The sequence below is a fragment of the Balaenoptera borealis genome, assembly GCF_965194805.1.
Source record: "Balaenoptera borealis genome assembly, chromosome: 7".
NCBI classification, from domain to species: domain Eukaryota; kingdom Metazoa; phylum Chordata; class Mammalia; order Artiodactyla; family Balaenopteridae; genus Balaenoptera; species Balaenoptera borealis.
In genome coordinates, this window is record NC_138864.1 from 115316236 (window position 1) to 115343303 (window position 27068).

The 27068-nt window shown below is 40.5% G+C and overlaps 1 protein-coding gene and 1 long non-coding RNA gene across 2 annotated transcripts in view; one reads left to right on the forward strand and one right to left on the reverse strand.

Moving 5' to 3' along the window:
- LOC309632627 overlaps positions 1-27068 on the forward strand; it is a 364034-nt gene that overhangs the window by 277572 nt on the left and 59394 nt on the right. The gene's annotated exons all lie outside the window — the stretch shown is intronic.
- On the reverse strand, positions 12765-26262 carry ZC3HAV1L (ZC3HAV1 like). The gene is made up of 4 exons (XM_082400373.1): positions 25131-26262; positions 23640-23775; positions 18206-18464; positions 12765-17049 (listed from the first exon to the last, which is right to left on the reverse strand). The coding sequence occupies exons 1-4, from the start codon at positions 25502-25504 to the stop codon at positions 16916-16918; spliced, it is 903 nt and encodes a 300-aa protein (XP_082256499.1). The 5' UTR covers positions 25505-26262; the 3' UTR covers positions 12765-16915.

A 27068-nucleotide genomic window follows, 5' to 3' on the forward strand; every position in this document is an offset into this window, starting at 1 on the left:
AGAGTGGCTTGATGCAATTAATTACATTACAGTAACAAGAGGCAATGTTATGCTTCTGTTACAATAACTGTGAGGAAACATAAGATGTGTCTGGGTTATAATGTTAAATGGAGAAAAACTAAATATAAAATGGTTTATGAATTGACATAAAGCGATGTGTATGACTGGAAAGGAATTGTATAATACTTAAAATTGCTGTATTAAGATGATGAGATTATGAGCGTTCTGTCCTTTGGTGTTGTTATATTTGTGCTTTCAATAAAAAAGTCTTCCTCTAAAAGAAGAGAGGAAAGGACAGATGATGATGGGGCAAGATGAAGGGCTTAGGTGGTCTTTAAAGTGCTTTCTCCCTCTTCAACACCCTAAGTCTCAGTGTTACCTGGCAGGATTTGGACTATAAATTTAGGAGTTTTTTTTGGAAAATTGAAAAAAAAAGGAAAAGATCAGCGTGGCCTACAGTAGGTAGGGAAGTTTTCATGGACTACATGGGGCTTAAGCTGGGTCTTGAACAATGAGAACAATGGTAAAGTTTGTGAAAGGACAGAGGAAGAAAAGGAGAGAGGGTATTGCAGAGAAAAGAAAGGTAGGGAGACAAGGCAAAGAAAGGCAAGGTAGACATTGCAAAGGCAAGAAGGTAGAAATGAACAGAATGTGGGCACAGGATCAGGCCACTTTCCTGACTGGAGAAAGAGCTATTTAGAGAAATTTGGGAAAAGAGCAAGAATGGTCAGATTGTAGCAAGCAAAGAGTTTAGACCTGCCATGATCCAAACCAAATAACTACCTCGATTTACCTCAATCCCTAGGAAAGACCTCCTGCCTATCAAAAGGGAAGCCAGTGGAAAAAAAGAGAGATCCACGAAGTGCCCATGACCGAAGATACAAGGTTTAAAACCAAGATCCTTGTCTTGGATGGACTGGACTGGAGACGTCTGTCCCTCTTGCACAGTCTGGTGGCCAAAATGGCAAGTAAGAACGTTCCTGAAGCAGGTTTCCAGGCCTCACCTCTTTGTTGCAGTTTCCCTTACCTCCTTCCCTCAATCCCCTCCCCGCCACACACACAAACTGTCACAGATCAACTGGCTCAGTCCTCTGCCCACACCCTCCATGGCCGTTTCCTAATATAGCCCCAAACCCACGGGCAGCTCTCCTAAAACGTGCCAAAAATCCATAGGAGAATCGTGGCAGCAGTTGGTGAAAGAATCACCCTCCTTCTCTGGCATTTTACTAACTGCAACTCGCATCTGACTGGGTTCTAAAACTCATCGACTCTGGCTCAAGTTCAGAAGGAGAATAATGATGATACCCTAGCTCAGTTCCTTGTTCTTCCCTCTGGTCATGAGTGCAGATCAATTACATGCATAAGGAAAGCCAAACCCACTCTATGGATCTGTCTTAATCTCCCTGCTTTTCTGGAAAACTCTTTCCTCACTCAAATCCCTAGAGGGACACCCTTCCTAGGAGAAATCTCTGCTCCTGAGCCTCCTGTAGTTGTGTCCATCACTTCTCCACTCATCCGTCCCTGATCTCCCCAACCTGGGTGTGTCGCCCTTCCTCTGTGCACAGCCCCTGGGATACCTCGGTCACGGCACTGACCATGTGGAATAAATCTTCACGTGTTTTTAAGTTCTTCAAGGGCAGGGACCTTCTTGTTTTCACCTCTTTATTCCTGGGTGTCTAGTGCAATGCTTGGCAGGTTGTAGGCCTCAATTAATACTTGGAGGTACAAGAACCAAGTTCAAAGCCAGTCTCTTTCCTCACCTCACCCCTCCCTGCCCCCATTAACAATTAAGCAAATTAATTAATTAGGGGAGCATGAGTTTGTCCATAGTCCTTTGGTACCAGAGCCAGAAGAATGTACCATGGCATCTACTTATCCATCCTTACACTGACAGAGTAACTTCTCAGACTTCAAAGTATGTCAAGAAATGCTGATTCCTGTGCTATACAGTATGAACTAGCAACAAGAGATTGCTTAAAGGGACTTCCCTTGTGGTCCAGTGGTTAAGAATCCACCTTCCAATGCTGGTCAGGGAACTAGGATCCCACATGCCGTGGGGCAACTAAGCCTGCAACGCAACTACTGAGCCCGCGCACTCTGGAGACCGCACGCCACACTAGAGAGAAGCCTGCGTGCTGCAACGAAGGGCCCAAGAACCACAGCGAAAGATCCCGCGTGCTGCAACTAAAACCTGACACAGCCAAAAATAAATAAATAAAAGAGATTGCTTAAAAAACATAAAAGGGGGCTTCCCTGGTGGCGCAGTGGTTAAGAATCCGCCTGCCAATGCAGGGGACATGGGTTTGAGCCCCGGTCTGGGAAGATCCCACATGCCGTGGAGCAACTAAGCACGCGCACCACAACTACTGAGCCCCGTGAGCCACAACCACTGAAGGCTGTGCACCTAGAGCCCGTGCTCCGCAACAAGAGAAGCCACCGCGATGAGAAGCCCGCGCACTGCAACGAAGACCCAATGCAGCCAAAAATAAAATAAATAAATTTATTTTTAAAAAAACATAAAAGGTCACTTCAGACATGACATTAGCTCAGCCTTGTGCAGAGTTTGTTAAGCTATAGTAATTGGCATCAGCAAAAGTTTATTAAATTTAGTGAATAAACTTAAAGTCTCTTCACGGAAAAAGAGAAAGAACACAATCTCTGCCCTTTAGGGAATGACAATCTCCAAAGAATAAAATATGCTTACAAAATTTGAATTTTATAGGCTCTGGATGAAAATTGTGAGAAGCTGGATGATAAAATTACCTGCCCACAAACAGCTCTGTGTGGAGCTCATTCACCATTTAAAAGAGCAAATTAAGAAATTTCTAGATCAGCACTGTCCACAAGAACTTTATGCAATGATGGAACTGTTCTGTAAATCTGTGCCGTCCAGTGAAGTAGCTGCTAGACACAAACGGCTATGAGCACTCGAAGTGTGGCCAGTGTGACTGAGGAGCTGAATTTTTAATGTTGTTTAAGTTTAATGAATTTAAGGTTGAATATCCACATGTGGCTAGTGGCCACCATATTGGACCGCACAGCTTGACCATGAAAAAGAAGTACAATGACTGCCGTGTGGTAAACTAAGTATACAGAAACTGCCAACGTAGAACTCGCTATTCAGATTCAATAAGAAATCCTGGACTTGGTCCACGATGGCCGTTTGAAATCTATGGCAAACACCACTTTCTGTACCTGAGTTTCCTCATCTGCAAAATGGGAATAATTATAATAGTAAGTACGTCATACCACCCTCAGTACTGTGTCCCTCTAACCTTCTGAGAATCAACTTGAAATCCAGGTTTGGGTGTGAGGGGCTGTCTGCCTGAGACTCAGGCCAGAGCGGAATTCAGGCACCATCACCCGTGACCACAGAAGATGTTGGAGTGAGTCCCATGTGCAGGACGGATTAGCCATCAGGTGAATAAAAAATAAAAGACATCTGCAGATGAAACATCTGTAGTGAAGACAAACACTTCATTAATATAAAAACAAAACTTCAAAAGCTCCCCATCACTCTTCAAATAAAACCAGTTGCTCAGCATGACCTACAAATGTTCACAGACTCCTGCAGGGACATCCAGCCGCTGGGACCATCCTTCCAGGCACCGTCCCAGGGCCTCTTAACGGGCTCTCCCACTGGCCCTGACCCTTCACCCACCCTTCATCTGATGGGCTCCTCCTCAGCCCAGCCTTCCCTGACTGCCCTGCCCCCATCTAAGTAAGCGATTCCTGTTAGTCTCTTCTTCCTTAGCATTTACTATTTGAAACTGTGTATTTAATTTTGTGTTTGGTTTCATGTCTTTGTTTGCCATTAAATCATAAATCTCCATGAGGACAGAGACCATTACTTCTTGTTTAGAGAGGGGTATTTACACAATGGTTAATTGCTTAGACTCTTAGGCTAGGACTATCTGTATTTTGTGTCACAGCCCCATCACTTATTAGCTATGATGCATTAGCCCCTCTGTGCCTTAGTGTCCTCATCTGTGAAATGGAACAATTGTAATAGTAACTGCCTCATGGGGTTGTATAAGGATTAAACAAGTTGGTATATCTAAAGTGCTTAGAAAAAAAGGTAGCATATAGCAAGCTCTACTTTAATGTTAGCTATTATTATCCTTTGCCACTAATTGGTCAATGCCTGGTACAGTGCCTGACACATAGTATGTTCCCAGTAAATATTTACTGAATTAATGACTGAATTTCCATCAAGCTACTAGACAAATGTTCTGATCTTTTTTTTTTTTCCTAACCACTTTTGCCATCTTAAAGCAATGACAGTAATCCCTAAAAGTATTCTAAATAATTATGACAGTGACCAGTTAATTTATAGTGTGATGTTGACCTCTTTTTAAATTGAAGTATAGTTGATGTACACATGTTAACTTGTTTTTAAAGATATAGATGCCAAGTTAATGAAGTATCTACCTGCTTCTAGCTTCTGAGAGTCTGTTAAATATTATACAGTGCCTGTGCCATGTCTATAATCTTCTGATGTTCACTATTCATTCTGTTGTTGACATGAAGTAATATATTCAGAGTTTTCTTTGTGATCTGCTCGTCTTGTAAGCTTGGAGATAAGTTCGGCTTAGTCATAGCGTGGTTAACAACACAGGGTTTAGGTAAAGACAGGGTTTATGACTTTGAATACTGTTTTATCATTTAATAGCCATGTAACTTTGGTCATGACTTTTCTGAGCCTTGGTTTTCCCGCCTAAAAATGGAAATGTTAATACCTACTTCATAGTGTTGTATGAAAAAGTTAGATAACCAGGTAAGTCACTCAGTATTATAATTGGCATCTAATTATATACAATAATTATTATTGCTCAATTCTTTGCTGGAATTTCATTTAAGAATTTTGTAACTATGTTCAAAAATGAAATTGGCTTCTAATAGAATTTTTAAGGATTTTTCCTTGTCAATGTTAAGGACAGCACCTATTTAACTCACAGAATTAATTTGGGATTATGCTGTATTTCTCATTTTTCTAAAAAGGAACTTTAATTTTTTTTTATTATACATTGTAGAAAAAGCAGAATATACCAAGAAGCAAAGTTATGAATATTAAAATTATCTGTAATCTCACCACTCCAAAAGAAGCACTGTTAACATTAGACCATACGCTCTTCCAGACACTTCAAATGCATAAATGCGTGCGCACACACACACAGAGAATACTGATATAAAATTGGGATCAGACTGTACCTAAAATTTTGTTTCATTCAACAATATATTATGAGCATCTTTTCACCTTAGTAAATACTTCCAGGACATCATTTTTAATGGTGGCATTGTATTCCCATATTTGAACCTATCCTAAGTTGTTCAGCAAATTCCCTAATGCTGGACACATAGGTGGTTTCCAATATTTTACCACCAGAAGTAGTGCTGCATCAGACATTGTGCTAGATATTAGCCCATGTTCATCCTCTACCCGTCTCCACCATGCTATTTGCTTCAGGAAGCTGACCTTTGCAAGAGTGCATCGTTGACCTTCCTCCCTCTCCTGTGGGTCTGATCAATGGGAGGCACCAGCAAGAAATTAGACAGCAGAAAAAGAGGGACACAAGGGTATTTATTTCCCCAGGTCCTCCCTGAAGGGTTACTAGTTGGTGGCGTCCATGAACATAAGAACTTGAATTCATCTGGTGGCAGGTTCTGTCCTACGGCTACTCTCCCTGGGCTCCTGGAACAGTCCCTCCCCTTGCACCTTCACGCGTAGGTGGGTGTCCCCATCATTGCTAGCCCAAGTACTCCACCAACCCTTGTAGGCTTCCCTAAATCTGACTCATGTCTTTGTAAATAGTCCTTCATTACATTCTCCCCACTTATCCAGTTTAAGTATGCCATCTGTTTCATGCTAGGACCCTAACAAATATAAACAATTTTGTAAGTAAATCTCTCTATATATTTTTATTATCATCACATGATAAATTTCTGAAACTGGAATTATTTGATCAAAGAGATGTATATTTTTAAGATCTTTTACGATCTTGCCAACTTGTCTTCAATAGACTCTTCCTCCAGCAGTGCATGAGAATGTCAGCCTTGAGACCCCTTGTCCAACTGGGTATTATAATTTCTTTTCGTCTTTTGTTGTGTTCATAAACACTGCTATAATATGGAGTCAAATAAAAATGTTAAAAAAAAAAAAAAAATATGGAGTCATATCTTCAAAAGTGTGTGTTGGGGGAGATTACCTATTAATCATTTTAGTCCATTTATTTTGTCTGTTCTTGAATAACTTCTGTGTTTTCCTCTGCTATACCTATTATAAATTGACATGCTAGCCCACACTTGGTCTTTAAGAATTCATTAAAATTTACCTGATTTCATCTTACCCATTTGCATAAGGGCCACCTCTACCTCTATGCTCTGTCAAAGGTGAAATCGTTTTGGGGTCACATCTCTCTTTGCAGGATCTTGCCACTCTTTGGACTTCAGTGAAGTTGGTTGACTTGTGACCGCAGTTATCCTGGGCTCAAGAAAAGTTATGATTTTGTAGGTTACCTAGCTTTTTCTTGGGACTTCCTACATCATGAGGTGAAGTACAGCTCCCCATTTAATTTTTTGAAACTTTAATGAAATCTTAAGGATCTTTTTATAAAAGCAAAACATCAAACTATCCAATACCCACATTCAATGTGCTAATAGAAAGAATCGATATCCTGCTTCTCACGTGCTAAATGGAAAACCACTTATATAAATGTTGAAGAGGAGTATGAATTGCTTAATAACGAAAAATGTTCCCCAGCTGCCATGTGCACTTGCAGCAAATACTATATAATTTGTGAGTATCTCCAGAACTACTGATTAGAACACAAAGAGGAGGGAAAATGGACACTGGAAACTACTGGGAAAAAGCTATTTCGTTTTGTAAGATTCTATTGCATCCACGCTATCTGAAGGGCAGGACTTGATAAGTTCATTTGTTTTTATTTACCTGCATGTTTACATCAGTGAAATCCTCTGCAAAGTCTAAAACCACGTTTCCAATGTTGGCAGGGGTACAACCCAAAGACCTGCACAGCTTTCAGAAGCAATCACCTTTTGTGTTGAGGACATAGTATAAGTGATGTGAAGAAACATTTCCCTGGCTCCTAAATGGTGTAAATCATGAGCAGAGAGAAGCTTCTAAAGTAGAGACCCAGGCAGAGCCCTCTTGCCCAGGTCTAAGGGCAGTATTGATCTAACTCATCTATGTTTTGATAATTAAATGAGTAAAAGGACTTAGAACTGTACTTGTCACACAGGTAAGGTACAATGAATGGAAGCTGTTATAATTATCACTATTTCTCAACATTGATGAGACATATTAGCTTTATGTATCTTAAGGATACTGATTTAAGTCCCTGTGGCCTTTTATTTATTTATTTATTTTAAAAAATTTATTTATTTTTATTTTTGGCTGCGTTGGGTCTTTGTTGCTGCACGCAGGCTTTCCTATAGTTGCGGCAAGCAGGGGCTACCCTTCGTTGCGGTGTGCGGGCTTCTCATTGGCTGGCTTCTCTTGTTGCAGAGCTCGGGCTCTAGGTGCGCGGGCTTCAGTTTTTGTGGTCCTCGGGCTCAGTAGTTGTGGCTTGTGGGCTCTAGAGTGCAGGCTCAGTAGTTGTGGCACACGGGCTTAGTTGCTCCGCGGCATGTGGGATCTTCCCAGACCAGGGCTCGAACCCGTGTCCCCTGCACTGGCAGGCGGATTCTTAACCACTGCACCACCAGGGAAGCCCTATGGCCTTTTATTTAGATTCCAAGTTCCAAAATAATTCTATTTGGTATTTCTTTAAATGTTATCTATCCCTTCTTGGTTGCCAAAAACATTCTTTATTATTAAAGTTCAACAATTTAAAATATTTATTCAGATTTCTTGTTTTAAATGATAATATTTGACAGGACACTGGGAACACTTTTGAACTTCAGGCTCGGCTTATTTTTTGTTTCCAATTCTAGGAAATGCTCATTACAACCCTGATTAAGCTGCTAGTCTAGTACTTCCTTAGAAATTCTTTTTAATCTACAGTTGTTGGCACATACATACAATGGAATATTACTCAGCCATAAAAAGGAACGCAATTGAGTTATTTGTAGTGAGGTGGATGGAACTAGAGTCTGTCATACAGAGTGAAGTAAGTCAGAAAGAGAAAAACAAATACTGTATGCTAACACACATATATGGAATCTAAAAAAAAAAAAAAAAAAAGGTCATGAAGAACCTAGGGGCAAGATGGGAATAAAGACACAAACCTACTAGAAAATGGACTTGAGGACACGGGGAGGGGGAAGGGTAAGCTGGGACGAAGTGAGAGAGTGGCATGGACTTATATACACTACCAAATGTAAAATAGCTAGCTAGTGGGAAGCAGTCGCATAGCACAGGGAGAACAGCTCGGTGCTTTGTGACCAGCTAGAGGGGTGGGATAGGGAGGGTGGGAGGGAGATGCAAGAGGGAGGAGATATGGGGATATATGTATATGTATAGCTGATTCACTTTGTTATAAAGCAGAAACTAACACACCATTGTAAAGCAATTATACTCCAATAAAAACGTTAAAAAAAAAAAATCTACAATTGTATTTCTGTGTCCTAATGCTTAGGTCAATAATTGTGCTGGTAATACTATAACTCTCTTACTCAGTCCTTCCGTGTCTTGAATTTGATTTTTCAATTAATCTTTGGCATTGCTGATTGGCTATAGTATAGATTTAATTATATAGTTATATACTTTTACTAAGCATAAAACATTTAAGTATTATCTTAATTTTTATAGCACTTACAAATACATTAGTTTTATCCTAATCTGTTTTTCCTCTAGTATTTTCATGAGATGCCAAGCAGATCTAACATTCTGCTTGAAACTTGTATTTCTACAGTTGGTTTTGGTTTTTCTCTTTTTGTACTATTACATTTTTTTTTATTGGTCTCAGGCTATTTTCTCCCTTTCCTCTTTCTTTGAGTGTTTTTCTACTGATTTTTGATGTTGAAGCTTTTGTTTCACATGCTTTCATTTGTATTTTAGAGGATTTTGTCAGTTCCAGTAGATACTACAAAAAAGTGTTTGCACTTTATAGGTCATCCTTTATACCTTAGAAACAAGCTTTAAAAATGTGAATTTACATTTAGGGCATCAACCATGTTAGAAACCTTCAATTCACATGAATAACCTTTGATATTAAAAAAACAAATATAGAATCATTAATGTATTGTTCTTCTTAATGACAGAATTATATCAGTATCTTTATCTATAAAATATTTTATTTAATGAAATATGAACCAAGAAGCAAAGTTTAGCAGTTAGCCTCATTTTAATGAGGCAAATGTTACAGAAAATGTTTTCAGCTCTTTTCCATTTAAGAACAGTCTTAGTTTCCTCAATAAGGTAGCAAATGAGAACTGGCTCCTTGTGCCACCTACTTACTCAGGATTCTTTCCCTACTGAGAACTTCTACCAGTAATTGGTCAATATCAGATTGATCTTTATTGAACTGTGCAAGGGAAATCACTGGGATAAATCTCCGTGTCCTATTTGTGAACATCTAGTTCATCATGCTCAGTAGACAGTGACTGCCAGCATTGTTAGAAATTTGTTGGTTTTTTTTCAATTTCACATTATTAAAAAATTTTATTGTGTTTATCAAAGTAATACTTGTAATTAATTTTTTAAATCATATAGATCATAAAGAAATTGAATCCATAATTAATAACCTTCCAAAACAGAAAGCAACAGGCTGAGATGGGTTCATGGGTGATTTCTACAAAACATTTAAGAAAGAAATTATACCAATTCTCTACAATCTCTTTCAGAGAACAGTAGCAGAGGGAATAATCCCTAACTCATTCTATGAGGCTGACATTACCCTAATACTAAAACCAGATAAAGACATAATAAGAAAAGAAAACTACAGACCAATATCTCTCATGAACATATGTACAAAAATCCTTGATAAAATATTAACAAATCGAATCCAAAAAAGTCTGAAAAGAATTATACACCATGACCAAGTAGGATTTATCACAGATATACAAGGCTGGGTCAACATTTGAAAATCAATTAGCATAATCCATCACACTGACCAACTGAAAAAGAAAAATCACATGATTATATCAATAGATGCAGAAGAAGCATTTGACAAAATCCAACACTCATTAGTGATAAAAACTCTCAGTAAACTAGAAGTAGAGGGGAACTTTCTCAACTTGATAAGGACTATACAAAAAAACTACAACTAATATCATACTTAATGGTGAGAAACTCAAAGCTTTAAGACAAGGATGTTGTCCCCTCTCAGCCCTTCTTTTCAATGTGGAACTGAAGTCCTTGCTAATGCAATAAGACAAGAAAAGGGTGGTACAGCCACTTTGGAAGACAGTTTGGTGGTTTCTTATAAAACTAAACATTCTCTTACCATATGATCTAGCAATCATACTCCTTGGTATTTACCCAAAGAACTTGAAAACTTATGTCCACACAAAAACCTCCACATGGATATTTATAGCAGTTTCATTCATAACTGCCAAAACTTGGAAGCAACCAAGATGTCCTTCAGTAGGTGGATGGATAAACTGTGGTACATCCAGACAATGGAATATCATTCAGCACTAAAAAGAAATGAGCCCCCAAAGACATGGAGGAACCTAAATGCATATTACTAAGTGAAAGAAGCCAATCTAAAAAGACTACATACTGTTTAATTCCAACTATATGACATTCTGGAAAAGGCAAAACTATGGAGACAATAAACAGATCAGTGTTTGCCAGGCGGGGGAGGGGAGATGATAGACAGAGCACAGAGAATTTTTAAGGTAGTAAAAATACTCTGTATGGTATTATAATAATGGATATATGTCATTATATTTTTATCTAAACCCATAGTATATACAACACTAAGAGTGAACCCTAAGGTAAACTATGGACTTCGGGTGATAATGATGTGTAAAAGTAGGTGCATCCTGGGACTTCCCTGGTGGCGCAGTGGTTAAGAATCTGCCTGCCAATGCAGGGGACATGGGTTCGAGCCCTACTCCAGGAAGATCCCACATGCCGTGGAGCAACTAGGCCCGTGTGCCACAACTACTGAGCCTGCGCTCTAGAGCCCACACGCCGCAACTACTGAAGCCCGCGTGCCTAGAGCCTGTACTCCACAACAAGAGAAGCCACCACAATAAGAAGCCTGTGCGCCACAACGAAGAGTAACCCCCACTCACCACAACTAGAGAAAGCCCGCGTGCAGCAACGAAGACCCAATGCAACCAAAAACAATGAATAAATGGATTTGCCTTAAAAAATAAATAAATAAAATAAATAAAAATAATAAGTAAATAAAATTTTTTAATTTTTAAAAATAAACATCTAAAAAAGAAACAAAGTAGGTGCATCCTTGCTAAAAAATACACCATTCTGGTGAGCGATCTTGATAATGGAAGAGGCTATGCATGTGTGGGAGCAGAGGGTATATGAGAAACCTCTGCACCTGCCTCTTAATTGTTATAAACCTAAAACTACTCTAAAAAAATCAAGTGTGGGACTTCCCTGGTGGCACAGTGGTTAAGACTCCACACTCCCAATGCAGGGGGCCCGGGTTCAATCCCTGGTCAGGGAACTAGATCCCACATGTATGCTGCAACTAAGAGTTCACATGCCACAACTAAGAAGGGCGCATGCCGCAACTAAGGAGCTGGCGAGCCTCAACTAAGCAGCCCGCCTGCCAAAATTAAGATCCAGCACAACCAAATAAAAAAAAAAATCAAGTGTACTAAAATGTAGCAAATAATAAATGCCCAACCATAGGACTATGATTAATAAATGATACATTAAAAAATATAATGCAGCTATCAAATATAATTGTGAATGCTTTCAATTATATGGGTAAATGCTTACAAAACAATATCAATCCAGAAGAGCATAATATGAAATTGTATTTATAGTACACTCTCAATATTTAAGAATATGTGCATGGAAAAAGACTGAAAGAAATATCCTACATTATTAACAGTGATTGTCTCTACACAGTCATATTATGGGTGATTATATGACTTCCTTCTTAATACTTAATTTCTGTATTCTCTAAAACTTCTACAATATTATTGTATTTCCCCCCCCGCAAAAAATCTTTTGGAAAAATATTCCTAAATAATAAGAGTAATTCAAGGATACATAATACATTATTTTTTTTTTAATGGGATTTATTTATGTATTTATTTATGGCTGTGTTGGGTCTTCGTTTACTGTGCGAGGGCCTTCTCCAGTTGCGGCAAGTGGGGGCCACTCCTCATCGCAGTGCGCGGGCCTCTCACCATCGCGGCCTCTCTTGTTGCGGAGCACAGGCTCCAGATGCGCCGGCTCAGCAATTGTGGCTCACGGGCCCAGTCGCTCCGCGGCATGTGGGATCCTCCCAGACCAGGGCTCGAACCCGTGTCCCCTGCACCGGCAGGCAGACTCTCAACCACTGCGCCACCAGGGAAGCCCCATAATACATTATTTTAAAACTAATAATGAATGTGAGGGGATGGATGTACTAACTAACCTTACTGTGGTAAACACTTTGCAATATATATGTGTATACAGATGTATCAAATCATCACCTCGTACACCTTAAACTCACACAATGTTATATGTCAGTTACATCTCAATAAAGCTGGAAAAAAATTTTAATAAAAATTATAATAACATTACAAATCAATTTACAAAAACTCAAAACAGTACCTAGAACAAAATTTATATTTTGAGAATATAGCAATAAAAAGGAAATTACTACATACACACATAACATATAAATGAAATTTATTTATGAATGTTTAGATGCATACACTTGAAAGTTACCAAATAGGATAAAAAATACATTAAAAGAATATATGGCATTATCAAGTGGAGCTTACTCAAGAATTTAAGGATGTTTTAATACCATGAAAACCATGAATATAATCATATTAGGTAATTTAAATGGTTAACATTATATGATTATATCAAAAGATGCCAATTCCTACCAAAAGCTTCCAATAAACAAGAATAAAGGATGTTATTTCCCTTATTATAATAGGGACAATTATAACAATATATAATTGTTTAAAACCAATAATTAACTTCATATTAAATGAAGAAATATCCAAAAATATCTTATTACAATTTTATGTAACAAAAAGATATAATAGAAATACATAAGAAAAGATAAATATTTTTGCAGCTACAATTTTATATTTAAAAATAAAACCAAACAAGCCATCTAATACTGTTAGAACAAAGACAACTTACCTAAAGACAAATATTTTGAAAATCAATAGCATTCTGAAGATAGAGGTTCCCATACTTAGTAGCAATACAGATATATTTAGCCAAGAAAGAATTTATGCAATAAGGGATATTCATGACCTAGACAAAAACATGAACAAATTATAATGAAAGCAATCAAGAAATACGTCAATAATGAAGACTTAATTCCTTGATGGAAAGAATTAGTATCATAAACATAAGTCATAAAGAGTTAATTTTAGACCTAGACAATTCAAACCGAAGCATCAAAAGGATGTTTACCTTATATAACACATTCCTTAGGGCAAAAAAGATTCTTTGAATACTAAAAATATGTGAGGAGAAAGAGAATCAATGAAGAGCAATATGATACTGATTCAACAGATTCAAATGTAGTTTAATTCATTATACGGCAAAAAATATTTAACTACCAAGTGTTATAATTACCAAAAAGAATAAATAATGTTTTTGCTCAAAGCCGGGGAATAAAAGCATGGCAATGTAATGTACTAAGTGCTAGAGCTTTGAGAACACTAGGAGAGCTGCCTGTCTTGGGGTCAGGAAAGGCTAACCTGACATTTTAAATAATCTAATTTTGCCAGGTTTTGAGGCAGGAGGAGGGAAGGAGTGGCACTTAGAAGGAGCATCATTTGCAAATAGAGAGTCACAAGATAAAATGGCACATTCCAAAAACTGCAAGTAGGTCAATACACGCAATATTGGTCTGCATTTTAAGAACTCAATTAAAAGTCAATATTTTAAAATCAGAAAATTTCTCATAAAAATTTCTGGATTTGTGGCTGCTTTTGACAAATTGGATGATACGTCAAATTGGGCCCCGCATTCCCACGTGGAAGCAAGAGGCGGTTGTCCCTTTTAGATGGGACAGTTTGCCACAGCACTTCCTCTCTTCCCCCATTCCTCTCACATCCACCTCACTTTATCCATTTATCTTAACTTTCTAGTCCCTGTAGGGATTTGAGTTTTATGACTTCTATCCTCCGTGATGGGGACCAATGAAGGTTATGGCAGAAAAAAGCAATACGATTAGGTCTGCATTTCAAAAGGTCAACCAGGCAGCAGGGGGAGAGAAGGGTGGTAAGGAGATCAATGACATCCACAAAAGCCTATTATATTAAAAATTACAATGGGGGTACCATCCTTGAAGTGGAACAGGGGTCCATCTCGCACTTCCTACAAAAAACTCTCACAAGACAGACTTGAATACCACTGAGTTATGAATCTGTAAAACAAATGCAAGAGGTGATGAGGGTTTAGAAAAAGGCAGTGTGTTGGGGATGGAAAGAAAGGGGTAGAGAGGATAAAAATTTGCAAGATTTTTAAAGTGGAAAATTCTGCAACACGGGGTAACCAATCTGACACAGGGAATAAGAAGAAAGGAAAAGTATAGGACAATTTGCAGGTTTTTGGCTTAAGTCATTTGGTGCTGACACTCCAAAATAAAGAACAAAAGGAGGAACAAGTCTGGAAGAAAGTCAGTCATTCAATTTAGGGTATTTGGAATTCGTGAAGCCTACAGATGTGCAGCTTCATCTCATAAGCCCTGATAAGTTGCCGAAGAAACTCTAATCTGGTAACTCTCTAACAGCTGAATCATCAAATTAAAATAAGAGGTATGATTACATAAAATGTTTTTATAGGATGAATACCAATGGAACTAAGATTAAAATGGAATATTGTAGAATTGAATAAAATATTGCAACAAAGATCACAAAGGGTCAATAACTTCATATATAAAGGCATAATTATAAGATATATAAAAAGAACACAATAATGTAAAAATCTACTAAGTCTTTTAATGTAAAGAATATGCATTTATACACTATACTGTTTCCATTAAGGATTTAACATGGCTTACAAAAGAAATAAAACAGTAAAAGAATAAAACGTAAATAATAATAATAAAATATAAAGAAAATTTTTTAATTAGCACCGGAGAAATCGTAACTAAGAAAAAAGAAGCAAGATACGCAAAACATAAGAGCTTTCAGAAATACTGTTGTTGGCAATCAAAATGAAGAGATTAACATAAGTTGCGTGACTCTTACTGTCCATTAGGAGAAAACACAGCACCTTCTCACTTTAAAAAGGACATTTTTGCACACCTCCCCCAATGGAAAAGAAAAGTTTTCATGATTAAAAATTTTCTAAATTAAATAAATTTAGCTTGATGAAAAGCTCACTACTTTGGCCCTATTTCTCAAATGTTATGTTTTTGCCAGAGAGTTAAATTAAAAAAAACAAAACAAAACACTTTACACACCAACATTTGTGGCTATTAATACAGCAAACACAGGAAAGAATTTCACAAAGCTGCTTCTCTGTGGTACCCCTTGATGAAAACAAGGAAATAAACATCAGGTACAACTAAAAAGAGACAGCTGGGTGGGCAGGGGCAGAGAGAAGGGGGGAAGGGAGAAGTCAGTATGGAATGGGCGAGGTATATAGATTTCTGATGGTCCATCCTGATCACAGAAAGAATGGATACAACTTGGAGGAATGTATGAGCTCCGCATCCTTCACACTACAGGAATCTGAGACTTTGGTAAAAGTTTAATAAGAAATGGAGAGTACACAGAGTGAGGTAGAAATCTCTGGTGAGCACCCGTAAGTTATATACTCTGCGGTGTTGGCTGAGGATGGATCCACGAGAGTTGGATATCATATCATATACAGTCAACATGCCTTTACGAAAATTAAGGAGCCTATTAAAGGCCAAGTTGCATCAGCACAGAGGAGGGGCCCAGCAATTAAAGGGCATGTACAAACTACACAAAATAAAGACATATAGAAAGAAGACATACGGAAGAATATTTACTTGCATATATATATATATATATATATATATTTTTTTTTTTTTTTTAACCCGTGCCCCCTGCAGTGGAAGTGCAGAGTCCTAACCACTGGACCGCCAGCAAATTCCCGCATGTATTTTTAAAGAAATGAAAATCAAGAGTATCATTCAGCAACTATAAGTGAAGCAAAAGTAAAGAATAATGTAAAAATTTAATATTGTGTGGATTTTAAGAAAAGAGTTATATTCAAAATTTGTTAGAAAGAATCAAAATATCCCAGAATAATGGAACTAGTTAAGCAAACGATGATATATTAGTGTATCTGTGCATGAAAATGATTACGCATGATAAATGTGAATAAATATGGAGAGATACTTATGGAATATTAAGCAAAAAAAAAAAAAAAAAAAGAGCATAAAGTGTATGTAGTCCCTGAATACCACAATGTAAACTATGTATATGGGCATACAGAAAAGCACTTGGCTGGGTCCCAGAACAAGTCCGCAGGAGCCTGCCTCTTTAAGAGCTCTGGCCGGCCAGCCCAGGGAAAGCTCTCAGGAACCGCAGGATTTGCCCAGGACTGACCTCATCTACTCTCAGGTTTTACTCTCCCTTTGCCTGTTCAATGTCTAACCTCATCCTCAGCCACCCACCCCCAATTTTATCCTCCCAATCTGGCATTTTCTCCTTTTCCATCTTCTTTAATTCTCACCACAACCTGTGAGGTAGGTATCATTATAGCTATTATTAATAAACGATTAAATGAATGAATGGTTACAAATTAAATCTCAACAGAAGCTTTGTTTTCAGACCTTCCAATTGGACAACGTTCTTCTTATTTCACTGACGTCCTCTAAGGTTTACCTGAACATGGCTTCTTGGCTGACTCAGCAGGGCCAGAGACCAGAGGACCGGCCTCTGCAGCCCCAGCTACGTGTACTCCTTGTTTCTCAAGGCCCTGGGAATGCTCAGCAGAAGCTGAATTATCTAAAAAGAAGAAGAAAGAGATGAGGTTTCCTGACATAGCCCTTTATCACTCTAAATTTCATTCTACGTTGGGAGCATCAGCCCAGCTAATCAGATCACCGATAAAACTCCCAACACTTCATATTTGGAGAGTTCGTGTCGTCTGGAGTAAAATATACATATATATTTATGTATCTCAACAGCAAGCAGAAAGTCACATTCCATAGCTAGGAGAGACCCACTAAACAAGACCAGATGAAGAGAATAACAGGCCCTACCCACAGTACAGGGTAGAACGTACCTGCCACCATTTAGGGACACACCTACACAGCCTCTGACACTGGTACTTGCAGAGCCCTCCCCACCTTCAAACCACCACTCATAGTTGGCCACTACCATCCCAACACAAGGAAATTCCCTATTAAAGCTTAGGGACTCTGATGATCTGGTTCTCCTATCAGCAATTCTCCAAAGCCCACCACCCACTGAAACTCATTTTCAGCTATAAGCAAATCTAATGGAATAAGTACTCTCGCATTGTAATTTAAGAAGACCAAGCCACACTTTATAGACCTTAAAAAAGGACAGACTATGTGGCAATATGAGAAGATATTTATGACGTTGTAGAACGTGAAAATGAAAGATACTAAACTAATGCAGACTTTGACCACCACTGGACTAGTATTTTCTAGTAACTAGTATTTTTTAGTAACAGTGAGTGGAGTCATATGTGATTTTTATTTTTACTGTTTTCCAAATTCTTCTGTAATGTGGTTAAAATTTCCTAAAAATTTAAGAAAAAACTTTAACTCCATTTAATAAAAGAAACCCATCCCTACATTATCCTTACCTAGCTTCTAGTCACTAGCGCACCTCCCTCCTCTTTTCTCCTACCAAAGCGGTTAAGACTGTTCTTCCTACTTCCTGACCCCCAACTTACCGAGGAGCTACACTGTTCAAACACTTGGGCAGAGGCTATTAGCTGGCAGCGCTGAAAATAAACTCCATCCCTTCCCTCCTTTGGTTAGAATCACAGTTCGATATCATAGAATGTTGACTGATGAAGCTTCCCCAAGGACAGAGCAGCAATTAACCTAGGAAGTGCTTTCTCCCCAGACTCACTTTCAGCTCAGCGCTACACTGTTGATAGTGTTTTGTCTACCTCTGAGAGTCTCACCTTTATTTTCAAGCATCTTGTGCAGCTTCATGTGCTTGTAGGTAGCAATTATCTGAAAATTAACGACACTTGGAATATTCAGTCCTTGGTCCTGCAGCAGCTGCAGGGATGTAGCGTGAATTAGCTGATGGGACCGCTTGCACTTCGGCAGCCTGCACTCTCCCCTGACAAAGGACTTGCACACGTGAAACTTGTTGCATTTATCCTTGAGGTTGCAGTAACCATACAGGGCTTCACCTTTGTTGTAGAGCAAACAGACCTGGTACAGAAGTGAAGCAACACTTAGGACATTCATTTTCACTGTATCTCTTAAGCCAATAAAGGACAGCTTCTCTAAATGGCACCTTCTGGTCATCAGTGGCTGTTAAAATCATCATGGGTGAAAGGCAGATGGGTATATAATAGTTCCTCCACCCACATCTCCCCTAGCTGTTACTAATATTCAGCTGCCTCTCTCTGACCTTGACTCTCAGTTGGCCCGCCCTCCTCTCCCAGAGCCTGTAGCCAATGAGTGACTTCTATGCAGGTACAAAAGGCTGGCCCCCTTGCCTCAAGGCTAGAACCATTCTTCAATGTAATTTTTGCTCTAGAGCCCCGGCATGAATCAAGTCAAGGCCAGACTTCACCTTGCTTGTAGCTCTCCCTTCCCTCGTTTTTACTTTACAGATTTTCCCCAAGGATCCCTCCTTCCATATATCACATGCACCTAAAACACTATGTCAGGCTCTGCTTCCAGGGAAACCAACCTGGAAGCGTGAACAATTTATTATCCAAACTAGGGCATTTTTCAGGGAGCACTATTAATATTTGCATTGGGACCAGACATTGTGTACCTCCTGAGATGATGCAATAGGAAATACAACTTTCCAGGTATTAGCATGAAAGTCTGACATGGCTGGAAACCCCCCAGTCCCAGGCAAACAGGGACCGTTAGTCACCCTAACAATATACCAAATATACAAAAAATTCTTGCTACAAAATCAAGCCTAAATCCAATCAAAGGTCCAGATCTATCAATTTACAGTAAATACAGGGGAGAGAGGAACATGTTAAATGATATTAGAGGAACACAATTAGTCAAACCTAAAGTGTGGGAAAATTCTAGTGGACACAAGTGACCTGGTTTAAAACAAAATGGTATCAGAGAACAAATGGATGGTTGCCAGAAGGGAGGCGGGTGGAGGATGGGTGAAATAATTGAAGGGAATTAAGAGGTACAAGCTTCCAGCTATAAAATAAGTCAAGCGAGATTCATTGCAGTGATTTTTTTCATAATGTATGAAAATATTGAATCACTATGTTATATACCTGAAACCAATATAATATTATAAATAATTATACTTCAATAAAAATTTTCAGAAAATAAAAAAATAATAAAATAAGTCATGGGATCAACCAACAAGGGATTAATCTCCAAAATATACAAATATCTCATGTAGCTAGATATCAAAAAAAACAAAAAACCAAATCATAAAATGGGCAGAAGATCTAAATAGACATTTCTCCAAAGAAGAGAGACACATGAGACATGTCCAAGAGACACATGAAAAGATGCTCAACATCACTAATTATTAGAGGAATGCAAATGAAAACTACAATGAAGTATCACCTCATACCTGTCAGAATGGCCATCATCAAAAAATCTACAAACAATAAATGCTGGAGAGGGTGTGGAGAAAAGGGAACCCTCCTACACTGTTGGTGGGAATGTAAATTGGTACAATCATTATGGAGAACAGTATGGACACTAAAACTAGAGCTACCATATGATCCAGCAATCCCACTCCTAGGCATATATCCAGAGAAAACCATAATTCGAAAAGATACATGCACCCCAATGTTCATTGCAGCACTATTTACAATAGCCAGGACATGGAAGCAACCTAAATGTCCACTGACAGAGGAATGGATAAAGAAGATGTGGTACATACATGCAATGCAGTATTACTCAGCCATAAAAAAAAAGAATGAAATAATGCGATCTGCAGCAACACGGATGGACCCAGAGATTGTCATACTGAGTGAAGTAAGTCAGACAAAGATATCATATGATACTGCTTATATGTGGAATCTAAAAATATGATACAAATGAACTTATTTACAAAACAGAAAGAGTCACAGATGTAAAAAAAAAAAAACAACTTACGGTTACCAGAGGGGAAAGAAGGGGGAGGGATAAATTGGGAGATTGGGATTGACATATACACACTACTATATATAAAACATAATAAGGACCTACTGCATAGCACAGGGAACTCTACTCAATACTCCGTAATGACCTACATGGGAAAAGAATCTAAAGAAGAGTGGATATATGTGTATGTAAAACTGATTCACTTTGCTGTACAGCAGAAACTAACACAACATTGTAAATCAACTATACTCCAATAAAAAAATTTTTTTTAAGTCATGGGGATATATAATATACAGCATAAAGAATATGGTCAATAACACTGTAATAACTTTGTATGGAGACAGATGGTTATTAGACTTACCATGGTGATCATTCCATATGTATTTAAACGTCATACATATGAAACCAACATAATATTGCACATCAATTATACTTCAGTCAGTAAGCCAAAAAATGGTATGCTGCCTATGATTGTGATGCCAATTTTCTAAAATGAACCCATAATTTTAGTGCAATTCCTACCTCCCCCAAAGAATTCCTATAAAATAGTTTTAGGAATCTGAATGATTCCAAAGCTCATCTGAAAAAGGAAAGAAGTGAGAATCAATTAATGAAAAAAAGAAGAAACAGGAAGCCAGAACAGTTTTTTGAAAAATAAAAGCATTAAGATAAAAATGTAAAAAAACTCACAAAATGAGTATAAGTTAAGGCTTCTACAAGACAGTATTAAGCTCATATGGTCTTATTGCTCAGCTCTAGCAAATCTTGAAGCAATAGATTATTCTGACTTGGGGGCTAGGTCTAGGATCTGTTTTCTTTCATCTCCTGTACATTCTGGAACCAGTATCACACTGTTTAATGAAAGTAGTTTATATTTTAAGATATGATGGTACGAGTCTCTATGCCCAGTTTATTATAAAAGGATATATAACTCAGGAATAATTGGATGGAAGAGATGCATAGGGCAAGGTATGTGGGAAAGGGTGTGGAGCTTCCATGCTTTATCTGGGCGCCACTCTCCCAGCACCTCCACGTGTTCACCAACCTGGAAGCTCTCCAAAGCCATCCTTTTGGGTTTTTTATGGAGGCTTCATCACATGGGCACGATTGTTTAAATCACGGGCCATTAGTAATTGAACTCAATCTCTAGGCCCTTTTCCCTCCCAGGAGGTGGGAGTGAGACTTAAAGTTCCAACCTTCTAATCACATGATTGGTTCTTAGGGAAACCAGCTCCCATCCCTAGGTTACCTAGAGGCTTTCCAAAAGTCACCACATGAACATAACAAAAGTCACTTTTTATCGCTCTCACGTTTGACATGTACACACCGCTATATTTAAAATGGATAACCAGGGACTTCTCTGGTGGTGCAGTGGTTAAGAATCCTCCTGCCAACACAGGGGACATGGGTTTGAGCCCTGGTCTGAGAAGATCCCACATGCCACGGAGCAACTAAGCCTGTGTGCCACAACTACTGAAGCCCGCACGCCACAAATACTGAGCCCAGGCGCTGCAACTACCGAAGCCCGCGCACCTAGAGCCTGTGCTCCGCAACAGGAGAAGCCACTTCAGTGAGAAGCCCGCGCACCACAACAAAGAGTAGCCCCCACTCACCACAACTAGAGAAAGCCTGCGCGCAGCAACGAAGACCCAACACAGTCAACAATTAATAAATTAATTAATTAATTTTTAAAAAAAGTAAAATGGATAACCAACAAGGACCTACTGTAGAGCACAGGAAACTCTACTCAATATTATGTAACAACCTAAATGGGAAAAGAATTTGAAAAAAAATAGATACATGTATACGTATAATTGAATCACTCTGCTGTACACCTGAAACTATCACTACATTGTTAATCAACTATACTCCAATATAAAATAAAAAGTTAAAAAAAAATTTAGGAAATTCCAAGGGTTTTAGGAACTCTGTGGCAGGGGCAGAGACAAAGACCAGATATATATTTCTTATTATAAATCACAGTATCACAATACTTGCCCCTTATTGATTTTTTATGTGTACTGTACCTATATTACATACAGAATCTTTAGGAGTGTGGCAGAAAGGAATCACCAGGCATTTTCACACACGAGATGTGAGGTACCACTCCTGCCTCATCCACTGTGCTTGTCCACGGTCCCTGCTGTCTAAGTGGCCGTGTTTTGTGCCACGTGCCATGCACCTCCAGTTCCAGATGATTAGACCGAAGGCAGGCTCCTGTCTTAAATGCAGCCAACCCATCAGCTGCTCACAGAACACTGACATAGTCTAATATGACAAGATGAGGCTGGACCCAGGGTACTCGGGTAGAAGCCATAGAGAAAAAAATGCAGTAAGTTTAACAATACAAATGTTAAGCTTCTATAAGTCAGAAAATTTCATAAACACTAAAGGTAAACAGAAGTTGCACTGTCCCTTCTCTCTGAGACAAAACAGACCGCCCCCCCCCGCCCCCCTATAGCTGCCGCATCCTCCTCTCCCTTCCTGCCAAGATCTCTCGTTAATACTTTCTTTGGGGATTCCAACCCTTCTGTTTAAAAAATTCTTTGTGTATAGCTAAACAGATACAAACGTGCTAATTCTGCCATTATAGTAGTTATAATGGGTACCTTTGGAACAACATAATGTAGTTCCAAAGCAATTCAAATTAATATCTAAAGCCCCCAAAAAGTAAATGAGGGGGGGATATTTGTAACAAATGTGACCAAAAAAGGGATCTGTATCGTTAAAGACATCCTATGAATTAACAGGAAAAGACAAACGCCTGGATATAAAAGTCAGCAAAAGTATAAACAGGTAATTCACAGAACACAGGCTTCATAATCAGACAAAACTAAATTCAAATCTGCCATTTTCTACGTGGGCAAGTTATTTAATCGAGCCATTTTCTATGTGGGCAAGTTATTTAATCGAGCCTCAGTTGCCTCACCTGTAAAATGGGGACAGGCATACCTCACTCATAGGCTATTAATCAGCTAAGGTATATGAATTACTCAGCATTCAGTAAGAGCTCAAAAAAACCAGTAGCCATTATTATTATTTCTATACCATACTTCTTGTGTATCAAAGCCCAATAAAATTATAGACTGCAGAAAGGCCAGCACTGTATCATACCCACCCCTCTTCCCCTCAGGCTGTCCTCTGTAAGCAGATTGTTGATGTTCTCCCCTGACTTTTTTTTTTTTTCTTTTATATGTTCTTTGTATTTCTCTTCAATAGTTGCTTGACCCAACATCTTTCTGTCTCCCCTGACTTTTTTCAAGGTGCAGACAATATGAGGGTGACTCCTTAGTGACTCACCTCTGGTAAAAGGCAGGGGTCATTCTGTAAAAGAAGGATCCGAAGCTGGGCTTCATTGAGACCAAACAGTCCCTGGTTTTTCAGGACTTGGATGTTGACAGGTATGTGGATATCATGAGAAAGGGTGCAGGTAGACCTAGAACACAAAGGTCTGGATCAGAGGCCCAGATGAAGAAGGGGCCAGACTGTCAAATCCCTTCCCTAGGGTCACTTTCAACTTGCAGGTGAAGTTACACAATTTTCCATGAACCCATGGATACTACAGTCTAATAAGCTCTGATAATAAAAAAAGCTGAGATGGCTTCCCTGGTGGCGCAGTGGTTGGGAGTCTGCCTGCCAACGCAGGGGACACGGGTTCGAGCCCTGGTCCGGGAAGATCCCACATGCCTAGGAGCGGCGGGGCCCGTGCGCCACAACTGCTGAGCCTGCGCTCTGGAGCCCGCGAGCCACAACTGCTGAAGCCCGCGCGCCTAGAGCCTGTGCTCTGCAACAAAAGAAGCCACCACAATGAGAAGCCTGCGCCCCGCAACAGGGAGTAGCCCTCGCTCACTGCAGCTAGAGAAAGCCCGCGTGCAGCAGCAAAGACCCAATGCAGCCAAAAAATTAAATAAATAAATTTATTTAAAAAACAAAAGAAATCTGGGATGATGCAACTCCCTTCCCAGAGCCATTTAATTCTGAATGAGGATGCTTTAAGGCCAAAGGGACCCCCTCCTCCAGTCACCTGCCTTGACAGAGGGTGCCCGTGGGTGGGTTCTGCAGAGGACCGCACTGGGCCTTCTCCACCCCAAGCGGCTGCGCACCCCACCATCCACCAACCTTAAAAAGAATGCATGCCTCCTCCCCCCACCCCGCTTTCGGGGGGCTAGAGGAAACCGAGGAAGACTGGAGTTAGGAGGCCGCCTCAAACGACCTCTTCCAAATCATCCAGCCCTCGGTTTCCTGGGCGGGGGCGGGGAACGTCGAACTAAATCGCGCTTTCTAAACCTAGAGAGCACAGACTCGCGTCTGTAAAACTCTGTGCTCAAGTGGGAAGGGCCGACCTCTGGATAAAGGATCCATGAATCTCATGGGGTCCGCAAATGGCCCCCAAAGGGCCACTGGTGGAAATGAACGCAAAAGTCCCAACCTGATTTGTCCCGGCCGTGCTGTGGAGGATCTCGGGGGGGGGGGCGGGGGGGGAGGCGGGCAGAAGCTGCAATCTGGGGCGGGGGGAGGCGGAGAGAGGTGGTTGAGAAGTCCAAGTCCAGACGATCTTCCGCCTCATTCCTCAGCTGGGAGCGCGGGGAGGCGTCCCCGCGAAGGACCCGGAGGGGCCCCTTCCCGGGGCTTTCCTTCCGCCCTTCCGGAGGGGGGAGTCCGGCCCGGACCAACGACCCCTTTTCTTACTTCTTAGCTGGGTCCCGCTTCCGGCTGGCCAGGCCAGGCCCGCGGCCCGTGCGCCCTGACCGCCGCGTCCCGCCCGCCGCCCCGACCCGCCCGCACTCTCACCAGCAGTCGCGGTTCGGGCACTTGCCCATCATGTGGCGGCGGCAGAGGTGCAGCTGGTCGCAGGCCTGGCACTCGCCGCGCTGGTAGCGAGCGCAGAGGCGCGCGGAGGACACAGCCACCACCCGCCAGGCCGAGGGGCCGCCGCCGCCGCCCGCGCCGCCCTCGCCGGCCGCCACCTCGGCCTCGGCGTCCCACGGGTCCTCCCGCACCTCCACCTCCTGCAGCAGGAAGCGGTCGGGCCCGGCTTGGCGCAGCACGTCCCGCAGCCGGGCCTCCGAGAGCTCCACGTGGGCGCGCAGATCCTGCAGGAACATGCGGCCGCCGTGGGCGCACAGCACCTTGGTGAGGAACGAGCACACCGTGGGCTCCGCCATGGTCGCGGCCCGGCTCCCGGTGCGGAAATCCGAGGCGGGCCGACTCCTCCCAGTCACGTCCACGACTACAAACCCCGTTCCCGGGGCGGGCCGGGGGGAGGGCGGGCGAGGGGCGGCCGCCCGCGGGCCGCGGCGCAGAGGGGCGGGCCCCCGGGCCTGGGTCCATCCTGGGCGCGGATCGGGCGGAGACAGACTTGATTGAGCGCCTGCTCTGCGCCAGGCACCCTTCAAGGTTAAGTCCTCGCCTGGAGGGGCTTGTACAGTCAGGGGGAATTTGAGATACTGGTAAGGGCTACAAAGAAGATGAAACGGGGAATGTGGTAGAAGGTGCCTACCTGGACGGCGTTAGGTAGCTGGGAGAGGAAGACCTCAGGACGTAGCTACTAGCCGGAGTTGAGCACTTGAAATGTGACCAGTGCGAGTTGGGATGTGCTGCAAGTGTGAAATACACACACACCGGATTTGGAAGCTTTAGAATGCAGAGAGTGTAAACTTCATATTCATGATGTTAAACTGATAATATTTAAATAAAACGTTATTATAATTTCATCTGTTTCTTTTACTTCTAATGTAGTAAATGTAATCCAGAGAAAATGTAAAATGGCTCACTTTATACTTCTGTTGCACAGCACCTGTTTAGACCTGTGCATTTATTAAGGAGCTATCTTTTTGCCCAACACCATGCTGATTTAATGACCATTTTTTGAGCCAACCGCTAATGCAGCAACAGAGTATAAAGATGAATAAAACATAATTGAGGAACTCAACTAGCCGAATTGCTGTCTTAACAGGGCGGTTGTGAGGATTAAATGAGTTAATGTCGCATAAAGAAGCCAAAGAGGAAGGCCACTTTAGCTTCCAGATGCCAGAAGACCTTCTCTGCCGTCTTAAGAAATTTGGACTTATGGAAGACTTTGGGAAGCTACTGAAGGAATTTCCGCTGGCAAGTGACAGAGATCCCTCTGCCTAGAATGGTCCCCCGCACCGCCTTCTAGATGTCTCCTTTTTCTCATTCAACTCTGAGCTTAAATGTCTTCTCTTTAGCAAGGCCTTTCCTAAAGTAGCATCCCGGTCTCTGCATGGAACTTATCACTCATGTTTTTCTTCTTATTTATATATTTGTAGAATTCAAATGTGTGAAAGCAGGAATTTTGTGTGTCTTATTCCTTGCTGTATCCCCAACACTTAAAAACGGTGCCAGGCTATATTGTAGGACAGGTGTTTTTTATTCTGTTTTTGTTTTAAAAAAAATTTTGTAGTAGACAATTTTTCAAGCAGGAAATTAGAAGACAGTGGAATAAGCACCCATATATGTATCTATTTCCTTGAGTTATAAAATCTTAACACTTTGTCCTATTTTATTTGCCTGATTGTTTTGGCTGAGAATTTGTAATTTTCGATTTCAATTTCTAGATAATTCAATCCTAGATACTTCAGTAGGCATGACTTTTAAAAATGGTAAATTTTCCTACATAATCCTAACACTATTTGCATAATTAACAAAAGTAACTGTAACTTTCCTTAACACTTCTAATGTAGGATAGGTGTTTTAGAAAGATCCCTG